At 39.7% G+C, this 23966-nt stretch overlaps 1 protein-coding gene across 3 annotated transcripts; it reads left to right on the top strand.

Annotated features, from left to right (window-relative positions):
• Positions 1-1654: 1654 nt before the first annotated feature.
• Positions 1655-22595, top strand: golim4a (golgi integral membrane protein 4a). Of its 3 annotated transcripts, none has more exons than XM_008425330.2 (16): positions 1656-2309; positions 13615-13689; positions 13767-13816; positions 13942-13995; positions 14235-14385; positions 15256-15338; positions 15494-15577; positions 17152-17352; positions 17435-17716; positions 18809-19113; positions 19686-19759; positions 20469-20542; positions 20726-20929; positions 21025-21087; positions 21259-21348; positions 22251-22595. In XM_008425330.2, exons 1-16 carry the CDS (start codon positions 2123-2125, stop codon positions 22395-22397), a joined length of 2124 nt encoding a protein of 707 aa, XP_008423552.2. In that variant the 5' UTR covers positions 1656-2122; the 3' UTR covers positions 22398-22595. The 3 variants fall into 3 exon arrangements, with proteins under 3 accessions (XP_017163548.1, XP_008423552.2, XP_017163547.1); XM_017308058.1 differs by having other exon boundaries at positions 13945-13995; XM_017308059.1 differs by lacking the exon at positions 21259-21348 and having other exon boundaries at positions 1655-2309.
• Positions 22596-23966: the final 1371 nt, after the last annotated feature.

Here is a 23966-nt window from a genome sequence, read left to right on the forward strand (position 1 = left end):
CCAGATGAACTTCTGGGCAAACATTACTATGATGATTGTGAATTTAATTTGCATTGTGTTTGGAAATATTTTTAACATTTAGGTAAGAACACCTATTTTAATATTTTTCCGTGAGAGAGATTCTAGGTTATATTAAATGCAACTTTAAAATGTTGAAAATATTCACAAATTAATTGTCTTGTTTATCCAAAAATACCTACATGTAATTTGTAAATGTCCACCAAATAATACTTCACACAAAAAGTCATTGAAGCTGTGATTAGTGAATATTAATCAAAGTAAATTCAAATATGGGCATTAAAAAGTACAAATATGATTTAAAATGTTGCTGAAAGGCATGCATCCATGCTTTTTCCTTGCGCGGGCTCCCTATTGCTGTGTTGTAATACAAATTTTCTTGTTAGATTTAAGTACTGAAAGTATCATTTTAAACTGTTATGTTGAAACACTTTAATTAGTCGCAACATCAGAGAAATGCAATTTCTTGGCATCTTAGAAAGATGAGATATCTGGTAACTTGATAGTATTTTTAGTTAACCACAGGGTGACAAATCTTCTACTGTTTGAATTAAATGAAATGCTGTCAGTGAAATTGTTTCATTCTTGATTAGCTTCTCTCTGGGGGATCTGTTGATAGTAATGAGAAAGATAAAATACAGCCAGCATAAGCCTTTTGATCTTCTTGATGTTTTCTGTCTACAGGGAGACACACAAAAAGCAGATGAATGTAAGTGAAACAGAAACCTGACACGTGGTTAAAACAATGCTAAAACACAATCATATCTTTTGACAAAATGACATATCATGCATAGGTCTTCTACGGCTTTGTTGTTTTTCACTTTAATGTGTAATCAGCTGTAGATCTAACCACATTCTATAACAGGGATCCCACATAGTAACTATAAAAGTACATAGTTTATACGTTACATTTATACGTAATTTGTTTGATGTTTCGACAATAATACAATTAGTAAATGAGATCTTTAAGTCAATTAACAGAAGTCTAGTTTTCTGTTTAATTAATAGTGCTTGAACTCTGTGTTTATGAACCTTGCCCTGTTTTTTATATCAAGGAAAAGCCTGTAAAGTCTCCTTTGTGTGACACGGAGGAGCTGTCAGGATGGCGAGACATTGATTGATCATCACCATCTTCCGCTGACTCAATGGGAGATGGCTTAGTGTACAGCATAATCTGTTTCCATCAAATCGCCAGTTCCCAGAGGTCCCTGAACAGCCTTTGCAGAACTCAATCACTGCTGGAACATTGGAGAAAACAGAAGCTGTTTTGTTTGCGGTAAGAGCAGCAGTAAGAGCAGTTTTATATTGCACTTAAGAAACGAGAAAGGAAAAACTGCAAAATTAGAAAATTAAGTTACCGCAGTTCCTCTAATAAAAATGTCTAATTCTATCTGACCTCCAACAGAAGCACAATTAGTGTCTTAGTGTCAGACAGTGATATTTTTTTATGGTAATCTTAATTTAGTCCACATTTTACTTTGAAGCCTGGACAATGTTTTAACCTGAAGTTGTACAAGTTGGAAAAGGATGCATTAAATTCACAACAGTGACTTGTGGCTTCTCGCGTTGGGTTTTGATGGAGCTCTGAAGCGGCCAATTGACAGCAAGAACGAGGGCTGGAGTGGGGAAATCTGACTTTGGAGGAGGGACTTCCTCCCGAGCAGCAGTTGGATGGAAAGCTGCGTCTGGGTTGACACGTAACTAAAATTAAAGGTACTTCAGAGGCCTCGACCTGGACGCGAATTTTTCAACTTTAACGCAAGCTTGACGGAACTGCGTCGGAAACGTCTGAGGGAGGAAGAGGAGAGAGCGAAGCGGCCCTGAAGCGGGAAGCTCGAGACTTCATGTTTTGCATTTCAGAACTGGGCAGAGCAGGACTTTGACTTGAAGTGAAGCGGAGAGTTGAGCGACTCCTTTGAAGTGGAGTTGACTTGGCTAAAATAATGCATGCCGAAGCAACTGCTAACACATAAAGCGGCGCCCGTTTTGTGAGTGGAAATGCTCGGGGACTGACTGGGAGGGGTGCAAAAAGTTGAGTCGGAAGTTTCCACCAGCAGAGACGGGGCTTTCTCGCGCAGACGGCGGGGAGGGGTGCGGGTCCAACATGGGAAACGGGGTGTGTTCCCGCAGGCAGCGGCGGATCTTCCAGTGCCTGCTGCTGGTCACCGTGGTCTGCGGGATGATGTACGGGGGACTCATGTCCTATGAGATGCATAAGCAGCTCAGGAGAACCGAGGCGACGGCACTCAAGTACCAACAGCACCAGGAGTCACTCTCGGCACAGCTCCAAGGTAAACACTGAACTGATCGACAAAAAAGGAGCGACTTCAACAACAAAACCGCAATTTTTATCCTCTGTTATGCTCGCTGACAAAATGTTTTAGCACTTAAAATGATTCATTACCAACCACAAAAGTGCATCAAAAGTGCTCTTTCAAATCTTAGAGAAAGCTTAATAAGATCCCAGTAAATCCCATTTAACCTCCTGAGTTGCACAGTAAACAAATTAAGAAATATTTTCAATTTTTTTTAAAACTTTGCACTCATAACAATTAACTGAATAATGTATGAAAAATTATTGATATATTGTGGTTACATCACCTTCAGTCATTGCCATTGATAATCAGTTTTTATACTTAATTCCACATCCTCAATGCAAGAGAAATATAAACTGCAACAGGAATCAATGGTATACTGTACTTACCCATTAGTTGAGGTCAGGGTTGACTTAAATGCCAGCTCTGGTTGGAATTCAATTAAAAGCAATGCTATTGTAAGAATAGTGTCTCAGTGTCGGCTGTATAAAAAGAGGCTGTTGTCAGTTTGGCCAAACTGGACCTGAACAGTACTGTAACCTGCCTGTCTTTGACCTCGTTTAACTTTCTAATCTCACAGGTTAATCTCCAGAATGCTTTGTTTGGTTTAGACAATGTTGCTGTTTGTGCTGCTACTGTGAAAGTCACATCAAACCTCAGATAACTCCAGCTTTTTCTTTACTTGGTACTTCACAAACACCTGGTTGTCATCATCATGTGGTCATCTGTACCCCAGCTGTGTGTCCACCAGACAGCAGGTCATTCTGAATATCTGCTGCTGCCTCAGCTTTAGAGCAGGAAAGGGAAGTACTGTTGCTGCACTTTCCATAACACCGGTGCGGCACGAGTTTCAGGACCACTGCGTCTGGCCTCCGTCCAGCCAACGAGCCACGCTGGGTACATGCTGTTGACTTTATAAACTCTAGCAAACAATTTTAGCAAGAAAAAACATCAAAGTAAGTTTTATTAGCTACATTGTCCCATTAACAATGAGCAATTCTTGAGTCCAGACGTTGAAACTGTGACATGTCGTGCATCTGATTATGGATTTGTAAATGTTTTGTTCCAGAGTAGAAAGAATTGATCCAGACAGTTAGTGGTGCACCGATTGCAGTTTTCTGGCTGATCACCGATTAAAGACTGACCTGCCAACTACCCCTACAAACAATCCTTTGCAAAAAGTCAGCATTGAGTCTAATGATTTAATATCTGTATGGGTGAAGCCTTATTAGGGGTGTGTGTGGAAGAAAACACTAGTGCTGTTTGAAAGCAGGAGCTTTTTGACATAAGCTTTATTTGGTTCAAAGTCCAGGGCGATGTAGGGGTCTTGATGACATTTCAGTGACATTAAATCTCGATCTCTGAGGGAGCGGGTGTTGTGTAAATATTTTTGCTGTAGTCAAATGTTAAGCAATATAATATCTCTAAAATGTGATCTGGAAATCAATTTAAGGCTACTTATTGTTTCTTGCAAAAGTTTTCCAAGCTCTTGAAATCTTCTACATTTTGTCAGATCGTTGGTAAACAAGCAGTTTCACAAAGACCAAGAAACGCAATAGAGAAGTCAGAGAGAACGTTGTAGAAAAGTTAAAAAAGTTTGTAAACAACATTCCAAGCTCTGGATAGTTCAATCTGTCATACAAACGTAGAAAGAATGTTAGACTACTGCAAACCTACCGAGACAAACAAGGAGAACATAAATCGGATAAGCATCAAAGAGGCCCGTGATGACTCTGGAGAAGATACTGGAATCCACAAATCAGATGGGCAAATCTGTTGACAACTGTTGCTCACACACTCCACCAACACAAATCCAAAAAAATGGCCTTTATGGACAACTGGCCTGAAGAAAGCTATATATGAAGGAAAACCATAAGAAGTCTCATGAATGCATACATCTGTGTTGATGTGTGGAACACAGAAAACATGGAAAAAGGTGTTCTGGTCAACTATGAACAAAACTTTCTCCTTTTAGCATGTGTGGTGGAAAATAAACTGCACACTAAACAGACCATGACCTCAGTGGCAGCATCACACTGCAGGGATGGTCAAAGTGGGCCACATTCTCAGACACAGATAATTTAAAGCTTTAAACATGCAACCAGAGCTACAATGAAAATGGCCTGCGTCCAAACATGTCCCTGCGATACAATGGCCTAGTCAAAGTACAGACCTAAATCCAATAAGGAATGTGTTGCAAATTGAATCACTGGTATTCTCAGAGACTCTCCACCCAGTCTGACTGTACTTGTTGTTCTGTGAAGAAGAGTTCACAAAATATTCAGTCTATAATGATTGAAAGCTAGTGGAGACTTGCAGCTGCAGTTGCAGCAAAATGTAGTTCTTCCAAGTGCAAATCTAATCATGTGGGGAATGTGCACACACACTTTGCAGATTTGTAATTGTATCATTTTCATTTCACTGCACTACTACAGCGAATGTACTACTTTCTGTTCTGGTCTATCTCTATTTGCAACATGAAAAAAATTTGGAAAATATTAGAGATTAATTAAATCCTATTGGTCAGTAATTAAATAACCTTTTCAAACCACGCAACGTCAGGACCAGCATTAAATGTTATGTGATTTTATTAACTTTATAGGATGAAGAGGATTTGCTGATCACTGCTGTTTTTTGTCAGTGCGCTGACCTTTCTGGAAACCCGCATGCAGACAAACGTTCGGCTGTTTACGAGATCATAAACTGATAAAGGGGGAGAATCGGGCTGATTTTATTTTAAATGTAATGTTTTAAATTAGCTGAAAAGCAGTGCTATTTACAAGCTTTCAGCGCGGTTATTCTGCTCTTAGCCATTGGTAATGGCTCAGACGTAATTGGAGTTAGATGAGGAGCTTTTATTTGATTCATTATAAAGATTGGCTGTACCAAACGACACCCCTAATTTAGTTACTGTAAAGAAACGGCAATAAACGTAGACTAATGTACTTGAGGTTAGAATAATAGTGGCAGAGCTGTTTTTACTTCCCCTCCCCCTCCTCCATCATCGCAGTCGGGTCAACAGTAGTAAACCTCACTCATTTACTCCCTTCTTACAAACACACTCTGCTGTGCTGATACGGGCTGGGGTTTTGTTTCATTCCAACATCTTTTTTTATTTGAAATAACTTCCTGGGTGGAGAACTGTTTACCAAATAGCTCTGTAGAACAGGTTAAAGGCACGTCTGCGTTTGGGTTTCTCACACAAGCTTTGGAACCAGTCATCTCCAGTAGTCTTTAATCCATGTAACCAGAAATCATCCGTCTAAATTACCCACTGCTTTGTTCAGCAGGCTGTGTATGGAGTTAGCCTGAGGCTCCGCCGTGCTCCATGTGAGACGATGTACATGCTCATGAATGGAGGGTTTTGTTTTACGCTTACAGGAGACGGCAACAGTGCAATTTAGTGTATGTAAAGCAGCGGCTAAGTCACTTTTCCTAGATACTTGGCGACGATTAGGATTCAGCTGATGTTGAACAGCGACAGTGAAGCAGATTTATCCACAAACAGGATGCCAGAGTTGTGACACTCTGCGAATGCCGTTGCTTAATTCCTTGTGGCTTAATTTCTGAACCGCACCCGGAACTTTCATTGTGAAAAGATGAGCCACCCCACCAATCGCTTTGCCCAGGGGAACTCATGTCTTCTACCAAATGTTAAAGGTTGCTTCGTCCTATATTTAGAGGATGTGCATAGCTTGTGGGTTGTGAGGTAGCCATATTGATTTCCTGTTACCCTTTGCAACACTGGGCTGGCAATTGTTATTGATTTAAATGATTCAGCAAGCACTCTGAAAAAAATGTTTCGCTTTGATTTCACATCCTCGGAGACCTCATTTGTTCATTTTTGAGATTCAATCATATCAACAAATTAGATCAGAAGTTACTTTACAGTCAAATTTCTCAAGTTTTTGCATACAAAGTATCAAGAATTTCCAAATCCCTTTAATGTTCATATATGAACATATAGAAACATCTCGATCAATTATGCTACAATCGAGAAGTTGCTTTATTCCAGCAAGTCAGTTCAAATGTGGATTCATTACACCCACATTGATTTTTAATGCATTTATTTTGTTTGCATTGTTTATGACTTGCAACCAATTAAAACTACAGTTTATCTGCAAATTCTGAAATTATCTAAAGCCAAGAAAAAACATATTGCAGAGTATGATGCTATGGTCGACAGAATAATGCGGAAAACTTCTCTGAAAGTTGTCCCATTCACAGTGCTTACACAGTGTTGACAGAAGGTTGTGTGGAAGGAAAAACTGCGTGAGGTAACAGTTTCACCAGCATCAGGGATAACTTCGGTCTGGAAATAATTACAAAACAAAGCCCATTCGAGAGTACGTTGGAGATTCACCAGCTGTAGCTTGAAGCCAGTGTTTTAAGAGTCAACAGACAAAGACGTATCCAGGACATCGGTGAAAACCCTCCCTTTCCTTGTGGAAAGTTTTCTCCTAGAGCAGCAACAACATGAGAAGCATTTTACCTGAGATAAAAAGAAAAGTTGGGAAACTAAACTTTACACAAGTATAAGGTCAGCGCAGCTGTCTGTCAGAGCAGAGGTGCCTAACCTTGTTTTTCCCCCCATGGACCGGTGGTGAGGCATAACAATAAACACAAGACGACCTCTGGGCCAGGCTGGGAGCTTGCTCTCCCACTGTCCACTCACTGCTTCATGTCAGCCGATCTGCTGCTGCTCCTGCTCCCTCTTCACATCTCACCTTCCTATTTATCAGGCCCACCGCTGAAAACATACAAATGCTTAGGGCAGGGGTCCCCAAACTACGGCCCGCGGGCCGGATCCGGCCCGCCTCCACATTTGGTCCGGCCCCCTGAACAATACCAGAGAGCATTCAGTTTTTGTTTTTTTTTCATTTACCGTTTTTTTCCGGACTATAAGCCGTTTATATGTGGATTTTTCTTCAACCACCAGGGGGCTCTTTAGCAGGAAGTAAATCATTGGAAGTCCCACAAGCAGCAAAATGAGTAAGAAACAGATCAGATGTCTTTGRAAAGTTTCTTTGCRAAGGGGAAAAGGCCCAGAGAAGAGACAGGARAATGGATTTATCCCGGACCGGTAGGTGAGTCCCACATTACAAGCCCRCTCTGYGTAACATGCGGCGACCGGCTGCTAATGAGGCAATGAAGCTTCAAGCTGCTTTGCCAYRTAGAGACCAAGCAGGCTGTGGATATAGCAACACACCTCTGGTGTTATTGTCTCTCATCACTCCCAGATGGGACTGTGTCGTTGCAGAGAAACAAGCTCAGGGCTCCCGTTAGTCATTATCGTGAGTTAAAATTTTCACGAAAGTAAAATGTTCGTTTTTGTGACGCTTCTGTTATTTTGAAAAGATATATAAACGTTACCATAGCGACCAGAGTCGCTATGGTAACTTTTCACATCCACCTGATTAATGTGTAGTTGCGCCACTGTGAAAGACGACAGAAGCAGCCGCTGTATTTGCTGCACTATGATTTGGAGGTGAATATGTTTACTGGTTTAACAAAAAAAAAGCAAAAAACTTTGGAGTTGTGGCTTATAGTCCAGTGCGGCTCATAGTTCGGAAAATAACGACTATAATCCTTCCTGGATTTTTTTCTGTGAAGAACCCATGAGAGGGTTGTTTGATTGTGCTTTCTGGAATACAATATATTTTTACATTTAGGCACTCCTACTATCGTCACACTTTTTCTGTTACAAACTGACTCCGGCCCCCCACCAGAGAAGGGAAAAGTTATGTGGCCCTCACAGGAAAAAGTTTGGGGACCCCTGGCTTAGGGGTTTTCAAAAGAAAACTGTTCTCACAGTCTGATGACCACAAATGACAAAACGTATCGACTTTCCACCCTGTGGACCGGTACCGGTCCTGGTTTAGTTTAACTTCATGCATCCCTTTGCTAGAGACGCTCATTTGGGTTAACAGCAGAACTGGGCAGCTGCCCACGCATCCATTATCTGCTTTAAGGGTTGTGGTGTCTTCAAGATCATCGAGATACTCTTCAGTCTGTTGACGTTTCTGTCCTTCCTTCTTTGGTCTTGTGTGAGTGTCATCTCAGTTTCAGAAGAAATAAATTCAGGGTTTTAATTATAAATAAATAAATCACTTGAATGAATGAGTTCAGATTTCCCTTTTCCTTATTTGGACGTTCCTGTTTTTGGGTTCAGAAGGTTACAGAAGTGCAGCGTGTGGGTAACGGCCACCACCGCAGGGTTAAAGTAAAGCTCCCACAGTTGCCACAGGAACAGGAAATTCGACACCTAGCTGCATCGCATTTGTTTTGCGCAGATGTCTACTAGTACTCACAGTTACATTGTAAATATATTTGAGATAAAGTGCAGTAAGATGTTTTACAGCTTATTCTGTTTTATACAGATTTTACAGAAGAGATAAATCAATAGTTTTTACATCAGACCTTAAAAACAATTAACTGTAACTTTAACTGGATTTAGGACATCTTGACAACGAGACCTTATGTCTCAATGAGATTTACCTGAACAAATGGAAGTAAAAGTAAATGAATGACCTCTGATACATAAGCCATCATAGCAAAACAGGATGTAATCAGAACAATCAAGCCATGGACTGGAAAGAGACTCTCTGATAACCTCGAGTAAAAATAACACACTGATGTAGTTTCACTGTGTTCACCCACTGTGTTCAAACTTACATGTTGCATAATCTGACTGTTCGGCTAATTCAGGAAACCAGTGACGTTAAATTTTTCATAATTTTGTCAACATGCAGGGATCACATTTTTAGACATGAATTATTATTGCAACCAAGAATGAAAAAAATGGTAAAAGTAGCAATTACCAAAATATTTGTTTGGTTTTGTAAACAAAATCACACAGTTTGTCATTGATTAAAAAATAAAAATAATAAATGGCATTATTGCCCATCCCACCTTCTGACCAGACAGAAAATTATTGATGAGGAAGTGAGGGATAGTTGGGAACTTTCTGAAACCTTTCCGGCAGTATGTTCACCTCTGACTCTGATGCAAACATAGTTTCTGTTCATAGATTTTGATACTTTTTTTTTTAAAGTGGAGATTTTTTCCTTAAAAGCTTTACTAGCAACTGCAGACCGGCACAGTTGGCACCATTTAGCAAAGCTTCAAACGGACAAAATAACCAGCATCTGAAATGACGGCAGCAGAAAAAAGATCGGCCTTTTCATTTGCATTGCCTGATTCCAAGACCAAGGTGGATTTTTCATTATCTAGGTCAGTGTTTCTCAACCTTTTTCGGGCCATCGCCCCCCTAGCCTTTATCCAGGTTCCTCACCCCCCCCCACCAAAAAATTTGTAGGCTACTTTGCACTGACTATTATTTTATTATTAATGTTACCATCATTATTGTAGATGTTTTGAATCGGCGCACCGATTATGTTTTCCCGTACACTTCAGCTCGCCTTACGCTCCTTCACCTTGCGTACATAACGGGGTAAATGTAGCGAGTTTTGCACTAAACGTATCGGCGTCTGGAGGAGGGGGGGTGAGGGGAGCGTATGTTTCTACGCTCCTTCGTGGGGGGCGCCGATTTATGTTTTCGCATCTACCTGAATAATGTGTAGTTGCGCACCTGCCCATGGCACAGTCCTCTGTATTAATTATTGCTCGAAAGGTCTTGTCATACCAGTTTATTCCTCTGTATTTACTTTAGTTTCTTAGTTTATTCTTGCATTTTGTTCTTCATTCATTTCCATTTAGTTTCATTTGATTAGTATTATCCTCTCTTGGTTTATTGCTATGTCCACTTTAGTTTCTTTCCTGTTTCTAAATCATTGATCATTTATTGACCATCAGTAATCTCATCACCTGCTGCGCCGCCTAATTATCATGTGTTTCACATCATGTGTTGATTTTTCACTGTTCAGCGTCGGATTCTCTGTTTTTATGCCATAATTCGCATCTAGTTCGTGGCTCCGTTTTGTCCGCTGCTCATGTTTGAGAGTTTTGCTCAATGTGCGCGGCTTTTTTTTTTTTTTTTTTTAACCCCCTAAGGTGCAGGGCGGTCGGGGAACATATCGATGGGGAAAAGGCAGAATAACAAACTTTTTAAAACAACGGAAACAATTTCGGTATTCTGATTATTGAAATTTAAAAGTGCTGTGGTACCGTTGTTCCCTCAAACCCGTTTCATGTCGGACCACTTGCAGCACCGGTGTTAACGCTATAAAATGAACGCTCTTTATCGTGGTATCACTCATGTAGGGATTTCTTTATTTAAGTGGGTTCATTTTTCAGAGGGATACAAAGTGAAGGTATCGTGATTTTAGTAATTACATGTTTATAAGAGCGGTTTTCTGTTGTTCTTCCATGGAATTGGGCAGCTTTCAAATGGAAATAAAACACATTTGAATATAAATTGCTGCTTTGACATGATCACAGAACTGCAAAAACATGTGTAGCCTACATAAATACCAGACAAAGTGAATCACAGCAGCGTCATCAGCTGGTGTAACGCTGAACTGATGCGGAGCTGCGCCATGAAGCTACGAAGAGAAGAAGAGCTGCCATCGATACAGTTGCAGCCAAGCATGTTTTAATGTTACACAATAGTTTTACCAAGTTGCTCAAAGTCTAAACTGGCATTATTGTGCATTTAAGGTGTAAAGTTTACCTTCGACCAAACGCCCCCCAAAGGCATCCCAGCGCCCCCCCTTTTGTAAAAATGTCCGCCAGCGCCCCCTGCCGTCCTCTGAACGCCCCCTGGGGGGCGGTACCGCCCACGTTGAGAACCGCTAATCTAGACTATAATAAAAGATTTTGTTTAGTCAAAACAACTTTATCCTATTTATTTAAGTTTTATTACTTTTATGATCACTCAGCTTGAATTAAGCTTAGAGATCCTTTTAGGCATGAGTGTAGCAGTAAATAAGAAGTGGAAACATAAAAACCAGCAGGTCTCTTCCCTGATGGGGTTTATTGGATTGTTGGAGCTGCAGCTTTTAAAAACAGTCTATAAAAACCAGTCGAGCTCAAATGAGGTCAGATTTATTTATTTCCTTTTGTTTTTAAATAGATGTGTTATTCAGATTGTTTCAGAAACTTACAACATATAATAATGTATTGAAACTAAAACTAAGACCAATTTAAAAAAGCAACGTGTATGTTAAAAGAGAAGACTTTAAGATCTTATTCCATGAATAATAGATGTTGAGCTGTGGTATGTTTGGTTTAGAAAGCCATTAGGCAGCAGTTGTGTTTTCGGTCTTAATGGTGAGCTGTCTGCATGCGTGTGTGTGTGTGTGTGTGTGTGCGTGTGTGCGTGGAAAACCTACAGATTCACCAGATACTCAACCTCCCTTTTAACACTATGGGCCAAATACAATCAATACAATCTTTTCCACATCTAAAGCAGCAGGTCAGCAAAGGTTCCACCGATACAGAGAGCCCTGTTGTTCTCACACTACAGGTACACTGAAGCAGCAGTGTGAGGAGCAAGTTTCACTTGTCTGAGGGGGAAAATGCTCTGAGAATGTAGACTGGATTAGTTTCGTAGTCGGAGCTACAGTAGATCTCTCAACCCTTCAGCACTGAAAGCAGAAACACATCAGAGAGGTGCAGTGTGAACTTTTCATTGAAACTGAATCTGACGAGTGCATCGCATCGTCAGATTCACTGTAAGGAATCGTAAAATGGTCTTGAAAAATCAGAGATGTTTCAACAATATGCCTCTTTTTCCGGATCTGGATCTGCATACAGCTGCATAAACTGAGTCGGCTAAGTTTGCGGTTCCTCAGAGTCACTCTGCTTCTATTGCAAATAATAATAATTATCATGTTGTAACATTTATAAATGAGATGGTTTTCTGGTTTCTCTATTCAAACATGTTTCTAATCTTTGTTTCAACTCCTATTATTTTCATAAATGTTGCATTTATCACTACAAGCAAGATCTTTTTTTTTTTTTTTTCATCTTGGAAGCATTCCTCTATTAAACTCATCTTCTTTACTAATTCTATTTCTGTAGCTTATAACATCCTCCATTTTTGCAGTCATTATTTATCAATGTATTCCCAAGAACATATGATTGCACTTCAGGTTTTGTTCAGAAAAAGTTAACACATCTTCTATGGGGGGAAAGAAATCCCCTATAATCTTCAAGCTGAGTTATTGGCAGGCTCTCCCACAACCACAAAAACACGTGGAAGATGAAATAGAAATTTTAATTTCATCATGAGAGGTTATTTGAAAAAGATGATCTGTATAAAAGACGTTTCATCATTTTGATTTTTACAGGTTTTGTATGCTGTCTGGAAAGATGCGGGTTAAAGTTAGGTCCAGTGTTCAATAAATTATTTGAGGAAAATGTGAGTTCTTGTGATTTTATTGGTGCAGACCATTTTGATGTACATGCATGTAACCAAATAATAATACAAACAAAGACAGACTTTATTTTCTCTGACTTGAGTCTCAACAAACTCTGCTGAAATTTATGGACCATAAAACTCTTTCTACTGAAACCGTCACCCTGCCTCAAATTAATTGAAGACCTGATCTTCCCGGTGATCCTCGTGATCTGTCTCAACAGTGTGGGTGGATAATTCTTTATAAAAAGTTTTTTCTAAATAAAGTTGATCCCTTTAATTCCGTATTGATGCCTACCTCTATTCTAATTAAGCAGTAGTGGTTTTAGGAAAGATATAATTCTTAATGCGGTCGGTGTATTTATTGTTGCCCAGGCAGGAGGTTTCCTCTTTGTTTTTAAATTAAAAAGGTCACAACTACATATTTTTTTTACTGTAATGGTTAAACAATAAAACATGTTTAATTGCATTTATTTAGAAAAACAAGTTACCAGTTTCCCTTGAAGAGTCTGTGGATTTAGACACTGTTCATTTTCTACTCTGTTCAGATTTATTCAAGGTGGATGACTAAATAACAAAGCAAAAAGCTACATTGAAATACCAGGTTTATTTACTAAATAGTTTAGTTTCTTTCAGAAAATTGTCAGAGAATAACAGACTTCATGAAGCCTTTACTGTTGAGTAGACGGTGGCCATCAGCTACAATGTAGTAGCTGCTCCTCAGAGACGGCTTCCTCTCCTGCAGTGAGCTGTCGCTGTCCGGTTAGGTAAATATGACGCCTGGCTGTCATGTCGCCCATAAAGTTCACACCCTGCCTCTGTTGGCCCCACTGGAACAAATGCTCAAGTGTGTCAGAGCCCATAGGTTTGTCACGGTGTTCAGATTTAGATTGTAGCTCCGTTTGATTTCTCCTTCACCTTTTATGCTTTATCTTAATATTGTTTTTATTTAATACCTAGTGGTGTATGAGCATCGATCAAGGCTGGAGAAGTCTCTTCAGAAGGAGAGGCTAGAGCACAAAAAGGCCAAAGAAGGTGAGATGGACATCTGCTTCTTTATTACTATTTTTAATGAAAGCAGTTTACATTAACTCATATTTTTTCCCCCTTAGATTATCTTGTTTATAAACTTGAAGCGGAGCAATCTCTGAACAAAGAGAAGGTGGGTTTCTCTTCCTTCTCTTTTCAGACTGCTCTTCTCTGCTCTTCATTGCCAACACTTTGAACTGCAACGCTGTATGTGGAAAACAGACGATGTCCTAATCTTTCTTCTTGTGTTTTAAACAGCAGGATGCCAACAGCAGAGTCAACTCCTTACAGATGCAGCATCAGATGCTAAAGGTTAGAATGATCATGCAGATGCCCTCCGATTCACCCTGCTGCGTGCTTTCCGGTGTTTTCTTCCCGCTTCTAAAACAGACATTTGCATGCTTTACCCAGACGTTTTCCTGTTGCGCAAGTATGCAAATAGTCCTACATTTTTGTATCACTTGTCCCATCTCCTCTGATTTTCATGTGCAATCGGTGCATTTGTGGCCTAGGAAAGCAGCACGGTGACGAAGGTCTTTTATTTCTGTCAGAATCAGCATGACGAGCTGAAGAGGCAGTACTACGAGCTAAACGAGCAGCACCAAGCGCAAGGCGAGGACCACGGCCGGCTGCTGGACGAACACAGAGATCGCTACAATAAACTGCAGCAAGCCAAAGAGGTGGAGGTCTCCCAACTTAAAGGTAGTGATGGTTTCATGTGATTAGAAATACCACCGAACCAAAATATGGTTTTTAACGCAAAAAAGTTCCAAACAAGAATCTGGAGCATAATCTAACTGGTTAAATTTGAAAAAACAACAATTATTTCAGCTGATTCTAGATTATATTGTAGATGTGATATCATATTAACATTTATTTAAAGTTATTTCAATAAATAAACTTAGGCCTGAGTATAGAATAAACACAAACTACATGCTATCGTAGTTTTAAGTGAACATCTTATTTATTGAGTTGTTTGTAAAAAACAACATTTATTTGGCATTTGTAGGAAGGTAAAATTTGTATAGAGAAAGGGAAAAAAGTTCAATGCACAGCAGGTGAATTTTACAAAGATAAATAATTTTTGCTCCCAGTTAGTTTGTTCCTAGTTATATGACTTTTGTCTTCATGAAATTTAAAATAATTTCTCATTGGACAGTATAAAGTTGAGTAATGTGTGAGTCCCTTAATTCCTGACTTTAGTGAGATCTCAGGAAGATTTTACACCAAAGTGTCAATGACGGGACTAACCACACTGTCAAATTTCCTCTAAAGCAGAGTGAGATGTTTGACTACATGGTTTTCAGTTTAAAAATCTTGCTATTACATTTTGCTTTAAATAACACCAGAAGTCACAGTAGAAGCGTCGGTCAAGTCAGTTTTGTAAGTTGAGAATGACAGTATTTTATATGACATCACTCATCCTTTATCACAGAATCTCTAATTTCCCTTACATGCTTCTAATTTTACTTAGCAATTTTATATCCAATTCATTGAAATATGCAATTAGATGGGTCAGAGATCTCTTTATGTCCATGTATAGAAAGGTAATGTGCGTACTGTTTCTGACAGAGCATGTTTATAACCTGAGAGAAGAAAATAAACAACTGAGGAAAGCCCACCATGAGATTCACACCCAGCTACAGGATGCCCAGGTGAGGAGGACCCAACGGTTTGTCTTTAAGACTCTAATTACACAATAAGTAAATATCTCGCCTGGCTGTCAGCATTTTCTCTTGCACTGAAAATATGCTGACACGACTGGAGAGTGCGCTTGGCTCTAAATGCACCGGTTCTGCTCTGTGTTCAGGTCAAGCATCAGAACCTGAAGGCGGTCCACGACCAGCTTGCACTGACCCTAGAGGACCACAAGAGTGCGCTGGCTGCAGCTCAGGTGGGAAAGCTGTGATCCATTCCTGTTGTTTACCGCAGTCACATAACAGACTAACACTGAGGATATGTTCTTATCCATGTGTCCATGTAAGCTCCAGGGAAAGGTTCTCATGATGACTTTAATTCATTTAGCTTCATCTAGTTCCACTAACATGTTCTTGAAGCTTTGGGGGGTTTTTTTTTCTAGAAAACATACAAGGTAAATTATTCTATTTTATATTGGACCTGTAAGGATGGATATTCAAAAACTCCTCTTTTTTTTGCTGCTCTTCCTGCCCGTTAGGATTCGTTAATCGATGTTATGGCTCTCCATTAGTGCTTCTGGTTGAACACAACCTCTCCGCTGCAGGGGTTTTGGGTCAAAACGGTTAATCTAAAACGTGCTGAAGCCAATCGGATGGAGATCTGTAATAAAACGATGAGGGGAAATGAAACGACGTGGAAGAAATTAAGGAATTAAAGAAGGCTTTTTGGATTTAATCCCACTGTTCTGGTCAAGTGTATGCATGTGTGTTTTCAGAGGGAGAGCACTTTATTTTAACTTAAAAATGTTAGTGTTACCTTTTCATAAAAGGAAGTCAACTAAAAATGTTTCACGGTGTTTTAGTGCTCATTATGCAAATGAAGTGGATATTGAGTTGGAGGCACATGCCGTGTTTTTTAGCTGCATATAAATGACAACTTGGTATTTCCTTGTAAATTCTGGGTAATGATTCTGTTTAAAACTAAATACTACATGGAAAAATGTGCATAATTCTGTGTCATTTATCAAGAGAAAAAAGTAAGAAGAATAAACTACTATATTGCAAGAGTAGTTATTTAATTGAGGAAAGGCAAAGTTAATATTTAGAACACAATATATTTTTGCAGAGCCCTGAATTTCATGTAGTAATACATTTCTAGCCAAAAACAGTGTTGAATTTTTTTATACTTTTAGTCAGCTCTTATGTTGTCATTGCAGTGAATGACAAAAAAAATCAGTGAATTATAAACCTTTAATTAGAAGGTCTAAAATCATTTTTATTTAGTAGAAGTAAAAAATTAAGAGTTACATTTTTGATATTCATTTTTGTAAAGCTTTATAGGAATTTAATTAGGATTTCTCCTTCAGAATTTTAGTATGAGATGATGTATACTAAAATATTTATTATTATTACTTTGTGATTCCAGGAGTGAAGCCTTTCTGTGTGAGAAAGAGCTTGTGCTACAAAACAAGGTTTTGTGCTTGTAAAACAAAGACTCAATGTTAACAACATTGAGTTTTTAACCTTTCTTTTGGATCTTAGTGGCTAGCAGTGGTTAGAGCTCTTAGCATTACTAAGTATCTATGTGTCTATATTCCAGAGAATGGAACCATCTTGATTCAGACATTTGTAAAATGCTATGAAGGATAAAACAGATAACCTTTCAACCTTCTTGTTATCTGCTGAATGTGTCTGAAACTTAAGTGATTATTAATCAAGGCGACTGTTGGACGCTGATTACTGACCTGCTTCTGGATTATTTATTTGTTTTAATAGTTGCACAGTTTTCTAATATCTCAGTTTTTCTTCTGTTAATGTTTTGTCTCTTTAGGTCCAGGTGGATGAATACAAGCAGCTCAGAGACACTTTGAACCGGGAACCAAACCGGGCACAACCCGATCCAAACTCTATTGCTCAGCAGCTGCATGCAGCCGCAGTAACAGCCGAGTCCCATGTTCACCAATCCCAGCAGGCTGCTAAAGAGACGCGCGCTCAGGGAAAACAGCGCCCCCACTGGGACACCGAGTCAAGGGTAATGAGGGAATTCTCATTTGATGAATAAAGCTCTGAATGTACAAATCCTCTTCATTATCTTCCTGCTGCTTCCCTTTAAGCTGGATAATCAGGAAGAGAAGGAGGCCAACGCCCAGTCTGAGGTCAACCCCCACCCTGCTATGTCCCAGCCCGGCCTGTCTGAGAGGGATGAGGACAGAGAGGGAGAGGCTGAGAGGAAGAGGGAGCTGGCAGAGGAGGAGATGGCTCAAGCAGGACAGCCTCAGAAGCTGGAGGAGGACCTGGACCAGGCGCATGACGAGCAGATGGAGGAGGAGGAGGAGAGGGAGGAAGAGCAGCCTGATGAGAACGCGTTGGACAGACAGAGACGGCAGCCACAGCTGGTAGGAACCAGGACACGCTCGGCAGCGTTCACAGCTACTCGCAATTAAAGGACTGGCCACATTTTTTACTTTACAAAGTTATTGATTTTAGAAACGATTAATGGGATTAATCAATTGTTGAAATAATCGTCAACTAATTTAATAATTAATCAATTGTTAATTGGAGTAAATGGAATCAAAAAGAGGCCATTTGCTGAAGGAACAACATATTCAGAGCAGTAGTTAAGGCTGAAAGATTGGGATGAAAATAAAATACATTTGTCTGTAGATCTATTCTAATCAGAACTCCTGAAGTGGCATAATTTTATCTCTACCCGGTTCAAAATCCGGAAAAAAAAAACCAGATTTTTTTTTTTTACTGGATTGTAAAGAATTTGATTTTTTTTTTTTAACTGAACTGACATGACGTCAAGCAGAAAGGGCTCAGCTTTTCACTTGTTCTCTTAAAAGAAATTGTATGTTGTAGCATTTTTGACAAGAAAAATTTTATTTTCCTATTTGAAAAAGGAACTGAATTATTTGCTTATTTGCATATTTTGCATTACCAATATCATATAAAAAGGCTTAAGAGCTTGAATAAAATCTGCTGAATGTGCTTTTTTAAAAGCAATTAATCATCTGAATAATTAATTACTAAAATAATCATCAGTTGCAGCCCTTGTATTGAGATACCAACACAAAGTATTCTGTAATGTGAAGTGGAGTGGAATAATTCAACAAACCAACACTTGACATGACTGAATATAAGATCACCATGGGTGAAACATGGTAGTGGCAATATCATCCTGTGGGATGCTGTTATTTATGACAGATAGAAAAAGTACAACTTGTCAGAGGTCTGACACTGGAATAGAGGTTCCCTTCCAACTAGACAACAACCCTAAATCAAAAACATTTGTCACCTAAAATCTCCTAAAAATACTTTGAAATATGTTATAAAATAAAAAAGTGCAACAGGTACATGTGTGTATTTTTTGGCAGAGACTGTGTAGAGTGTGCCAAGTCACAAAGAAAGGACAAAGTAATGCATGTGTGCAATTCAGACAAATGGAAGACTCACGTCTGCTTTTCCATTTCGTTGTGGTTTGTTAGGACAACCATGTAGAGCTGCACCAGGGGGCCCAGCTGCAGCAGCAGCAGCTGCAGCAGCAGCAGGCACCAGCTCAGGTGTACCACCTGAAGTCGGCCTACGAGCAGCAGCAGGAGCAGCGGCGCCTGGAGGCCCTGCGGGACAACGAGCGCAGGCAGATCCAGATGCGACAGGAAGCGCTCCAGGCGCAGCGAGAGAAGGTGCTGAAGGAGAGGGAGCAGCGGCTGAAGGAGGAGAAGGAGCGAGAAGAGCAGCAGAACAGGGAGGCTGACAGAAAAGAACAGCTGCTGAGAGAGGAGCACCAGAGGTCAGGTTCAATGTCGAGCCTTGAAGTTTCATAAAGAGGCACGCATGTTTTAAATCGTTTTACTCTCATCGAGAACAGGTCAGTAAACTGATAGTACAGCGAGTTACTGTTCAGAGTCAGAGAAATGTGCTTTTAAGACGAGGTGCGACACGCATCCAGGCTGAATCTCTAAAAAAAAAAAAGGGTTGTCATGTGGAGAAGTATAGAAGTTGATGAAAGTATATTCCACAACTCCGTAAGTTTGAAGAAAGAAAATAAGGATTTGAAAAATATTTGTATATCCCAACTTTTATTTCCTATCCCAATGTCTAATTGTTGTGTCCATCTTCTCTTTCTCTCCCCTTCAACTCTCCCTTTCTTTCCTTCTTTATTTGTGTTATAATCTTCGCACAAATCCACAGTGAATGTTCAGATATTTGAAAACAAACCTTAAAGTTGAGTCTCAATCTGCAACTGCTGTTATGATGTGACATTAAAGCGGCTCAGTTTCTATATTTTGATTGTTGTGTTTAGGTGTAACTTTGTAAAGTGGGGATATCTTTTCTAAATGTCAATCATTGTTGCTATGATAGGAAAAGAATGGAGTACGAGAACATGGATGAAGACGTTCCAAGAGAAGAGGACCGTCACACTGCTAACGAAGAAGGTGAGATGAGAAAAACTTACACCTGGGACAAATCCTGTTTTCATCCCCGATATATTTATTTTGGGTATAATTGTCATCTTTAGATACAAAAGTCATCGAGAACTCCACTGCATAATCCCTCAATAAATGAATATATCTGATGAACATGTGTGAGACATTCGTTACCTTTTTCTTTTAAACTCAGTTTTGACCACCTTTAGCTGTTAAATCAGGGATTCAGTCAACATAATTAAACTAGAGGTTCATATTATTGACATGCAGTGTTTTATTAAATATCAGTGAGTGCCTCTGCTGTTGGTTCTGCGTTTCTGCGGTCTGCTCAGCTTCATGCAACTTGTTGCAGCTTGTTATCTCTAGTGACCCGCTTTGCACCTGCATACCCAGCATGTCTGTCTGCTTCCCTGCAGAAGAAAAAAAGCCATACCTCCAGAGTGAAAAGGAGCCATACAGAGCAGATTTACAAAATAAGGATAAGTTGATACAGAGAAGAAGACTGGGGGTGGGTGCAGAGCTGAACTGCCAGCAGACCATCATAGATCCCAAAATACCCAATAAAAGAGAGTTAGAAATTGTTTTCTCATTTGTTTTTATGCATAAATTGGTTATTTTTATGAGGAAATTATCATTACACCACAGTACAAATCCAGAATGATGTGATTTCTGTGTTGTCTTTAAAAGAACCTACAGCTTGTTTACACTCTGTTTGCAGAGAAAGACGTTCACATGTTACATGAAGAGGAGCAGGAGGAGAAAGGACCAGCTCACATAGCACCCCCACATCAGGTGACTGTCATATCTTCAAAAATCTGAAGTCGATCACTCGCTTCTGCATCTTTCCTTTTCCCACCTCATAAAAACGTGACTTTTGACATGCGGCATTTGTCTGATTTGTTTCTTTTTTAATTATTTCACTCCATATTTAAAACGCTGAGTCTTTCCTATAACTGATTTGATTCTCCTTCGGAGGGCGGCGTGGACGGTGAGGTAGATCCTGAAGACGACCCCAACAACCAGGGGGAGGATGAGTTTGAGGAGGCTGAGGACGAGCGCCCGGCACACAGGGCTGCTGAGGAGGAGGAAGAGGGGGAGGAAGAGGAGCCAGCTGCTCCTGGCCAGCACGTAGACTCTCATCCGGGTCCCGGCCGACCTGCTATGGAGGAGGAGCTGGTGGTGAGTACGGGAACATGGATGATGTGAGGAGGACAATGGATCGGCGTCTGGGGAAAAGACTGGGATAGAATTATGTTTTAATTTTGTGCTTCCAGATGGCTGGAAACCCAGATCAGCAGGAGGATGCACTGGATGATCAGTACCAGGAAGAGGACGAGGTAACGCGGGCTCACAACACAGCTTTACAACAGTTGAATACATAAAAAGAAAAAGTTGAAAACTTGACTTGGTCTGTTTCAAACTAAATCTAAACATCATTTACAGGAATTTGGTCAAACTCGAAATACATTTCTTAACGAAAAACATTTACTAAGTAATTTTCGCTTAAGGCCCAGGAGGATGTAGCTGGTGGAGAGAAAAGGGTGGAAGAGGGAGTTGAAGAGGAAGGGGAAGATCCATATAATGAGAACACGGCACAGGTGAGTTTTGTAGGGAAAGAGCTGGAAGTTGATCTTTATTCCCAAACAGCGCAGTGAGATGGACTAATCCGCTGTAAAAAAAAAATAACAGAAAACTGTATTTCTCCCTTGCTGCAAAAGATAATGCATTATAATGTAACAGTGAGCTTTGCAGATTCTTTCTAGCTGCATTGCCATCCTGCAACTATTGTTCACCTTTGAATGCATTTCAACTACAGGTTGGATGTTTCTACTTCTTTGCGATGTTGAGGTGGTCTCCTTGTGCAATACATGATTATTTTAAATCCTTTTTTTTTTCCCCACACATTTATCAGGAGTGCATGTAAACCTGCCCTAGTTTGTATACAATAGCAGCTGAAGAATTAGCTGGTGTTCAGCTATGTGTGTACACGTCTTTGTTGTGTGACTGTAAGTTGAGCCCAGGCCCTTGTGAGTTCTGGTAAATGAGGTCAGTCAGGTGCTGGGTTTGTCAGGGTGTCAGGTTTTCACCTGGGCTTGGACTGTCCGTTGAAAGGAAACTTAAGTGAATGGAGTTCTTGTTCAAATGTCGTCAGAAACTGTCATATCTGGAGTTTTTAGATTGCTTTCATAACGTTAAAGTGTCAGTGAAAAAGACGTTTTAGTCCATTTGACTCCTTATCCTGGAGCAAAAGTACCGATGTTTTATTCCATTGTTTGCGGCCGTTGCAGTCTGCACAGTCAGGTTTATGTTTCACTGCTAAATAGAATAATTTACATATTAGTAGCCTGACCGCAGCAGTTTTTGGATTTCCAATGTCACTGGAGTTTTAATTCTCAGCTTCAAGTTAATTACCCTGAACCTTTAAAACAATCATTAATAAATCAAAAATACAATCTTTAAGTGACTCTGTTCTTTTGTCTGTGCTTGTTATGTGGACCAGAATGATGCAAAAAACCAGCATGGACCCAGAAAGAAACAGAACCACCAGAGCAGAGCACATGAGGAAGAAAACTACGAGGAGGAAGAAGAGGAGGTGGAGTTCGCAGCCGGTCAAGATAAGGGAACCAATCGAAGAGCAGAAATGTAGGCTGAGCAGCTGCGGTGCATTTTGTGCAGTCAGGAATTAAAACCAGCCATCCATTCAGAATTTTGCTTCGGAAAATCTGAAAATTGTGCCAGGAACATAGGAATCCAAACACTGAACACTGTGGAAATGGACACAACTTTTAATGCTAAATTGCATATATGATTGTGTATTTTTTATTTTTATGTATTTTTTTTTTTTTTTTTACCTTTATCTGCTTTTCTGTTTCCTTGCTCCTCTGGATAAGAGAATTTATTTTTTATCTTTATGCTGAGTTTAAGGAAAGAAACAAAAATGTAATTCTGATACTGTCAAACCCCTTTTGTGTGTGTTTTTTTTTTTTTTTTTTTTTGCAGACAGTTGTATTTTTGCTAAGATTAGATGTTCATTTACATCATACATTCCAAGGAGTAATGACATTTTATTATTTATTGCTGGAGGTAACAACTCTGACAATCATTAAATGGTGCAACATTTTCAAACATTCATCTTCTGCTGGAGGAAGATTGACATTTAGGCTTTAACCAGCTTCCAGCAGGGTGACTCGCAGGGGCATTTTCTCTGGATATTCCTGTAAAATGCCACTCAAATAGACATTTGTGGCAAAGCCGCTAAGTGCTGAGTGTCACACTGACATGTGCCTTCCTGTTCGTGGAATCCTCTCGTCTGTCCTAGCCGTTTAACATTTAGGAAATAATTTTCATGTAAAAGATGTGAGGATGACGTGTGAGCTGAGGTTTATGTCCAGTCAGCTGCTGGTGTGAATAAAATTCACCGTGTATAGAGAACCTTTTTGTAAATTTGTACAACTGTTATATTTGATACAAAACAAAGGGATTTTTTGATCGTTTTAACGCCTTGTTTGTCATCTTGATGAAGTGTGGAATAAAGGGGTTAAAAGTTCTACGTTTTGGATAAGTCTCAAGCACTAATTTAAATATTTCCGATTGTCTTTCATGCAGATTTTTATTTAATTTTTTATTTGAATCTGTAAGGTAATTTTCTTTGCTAAACTAACACAGCATTCAAATTACTATTCAGCTGGGAATAATTATATAAAAAATGTTTTTATTGCCAAATTAGAGCCTCCATTAACCAAGTAAATGGAATTTGTTTCACAGAATGAAGATGTTTGGGGCAGAATACTTGAGGTAGCCTTATAAAGGAGTGCAGCTGGCTTCCAGTTTAATTTATATTTATACTTTTTATAAAGTTTATCATCCACAAACATTCTTAATCAAATCATCTCTTTGCCCGTGCCACCCCTACGGATCAAATTTTTCTCCACCACGTAGCTTCTTGTTTTGCTCTCGTTTCCTCTTCCTTCCTGTCACAGCTATGAGACAGCTGATTCCTCTTTTCTCCCCAACGGGGACAGGAGGATGAAGAAAGCAGTGCGCCGCTAACAGGTGTCTCATTACTGTGCTAATATCTAGCCATGGGGACGTGTACACACAAGTGTGTTTTTGACAGTGACAAGATACGGCAGAGATAGCGAGTCCTCCGCCGCTCTTCACATTCCTCCCTCCGTGTTTCCTCAGTTATTTCATGGATGAATTACCAGGAGTGGAT

Source organism: Poecilia reticulata, linkage group LG13 (assembly GCF_000633615.1).
Source record: "Poecilia reticulata strain Guanapo linkage group LG13, Guppy_female_1.0+MT, whole genome shotgun sequence".
Classification (NCBI taxonomy): domain Eukaryota; kingdom Metazoa; phylum Chordata; class Actinopteri; order Cyprinodontiformes; family Poeciliidae; genus Poecilia; species Poecilia reticulata.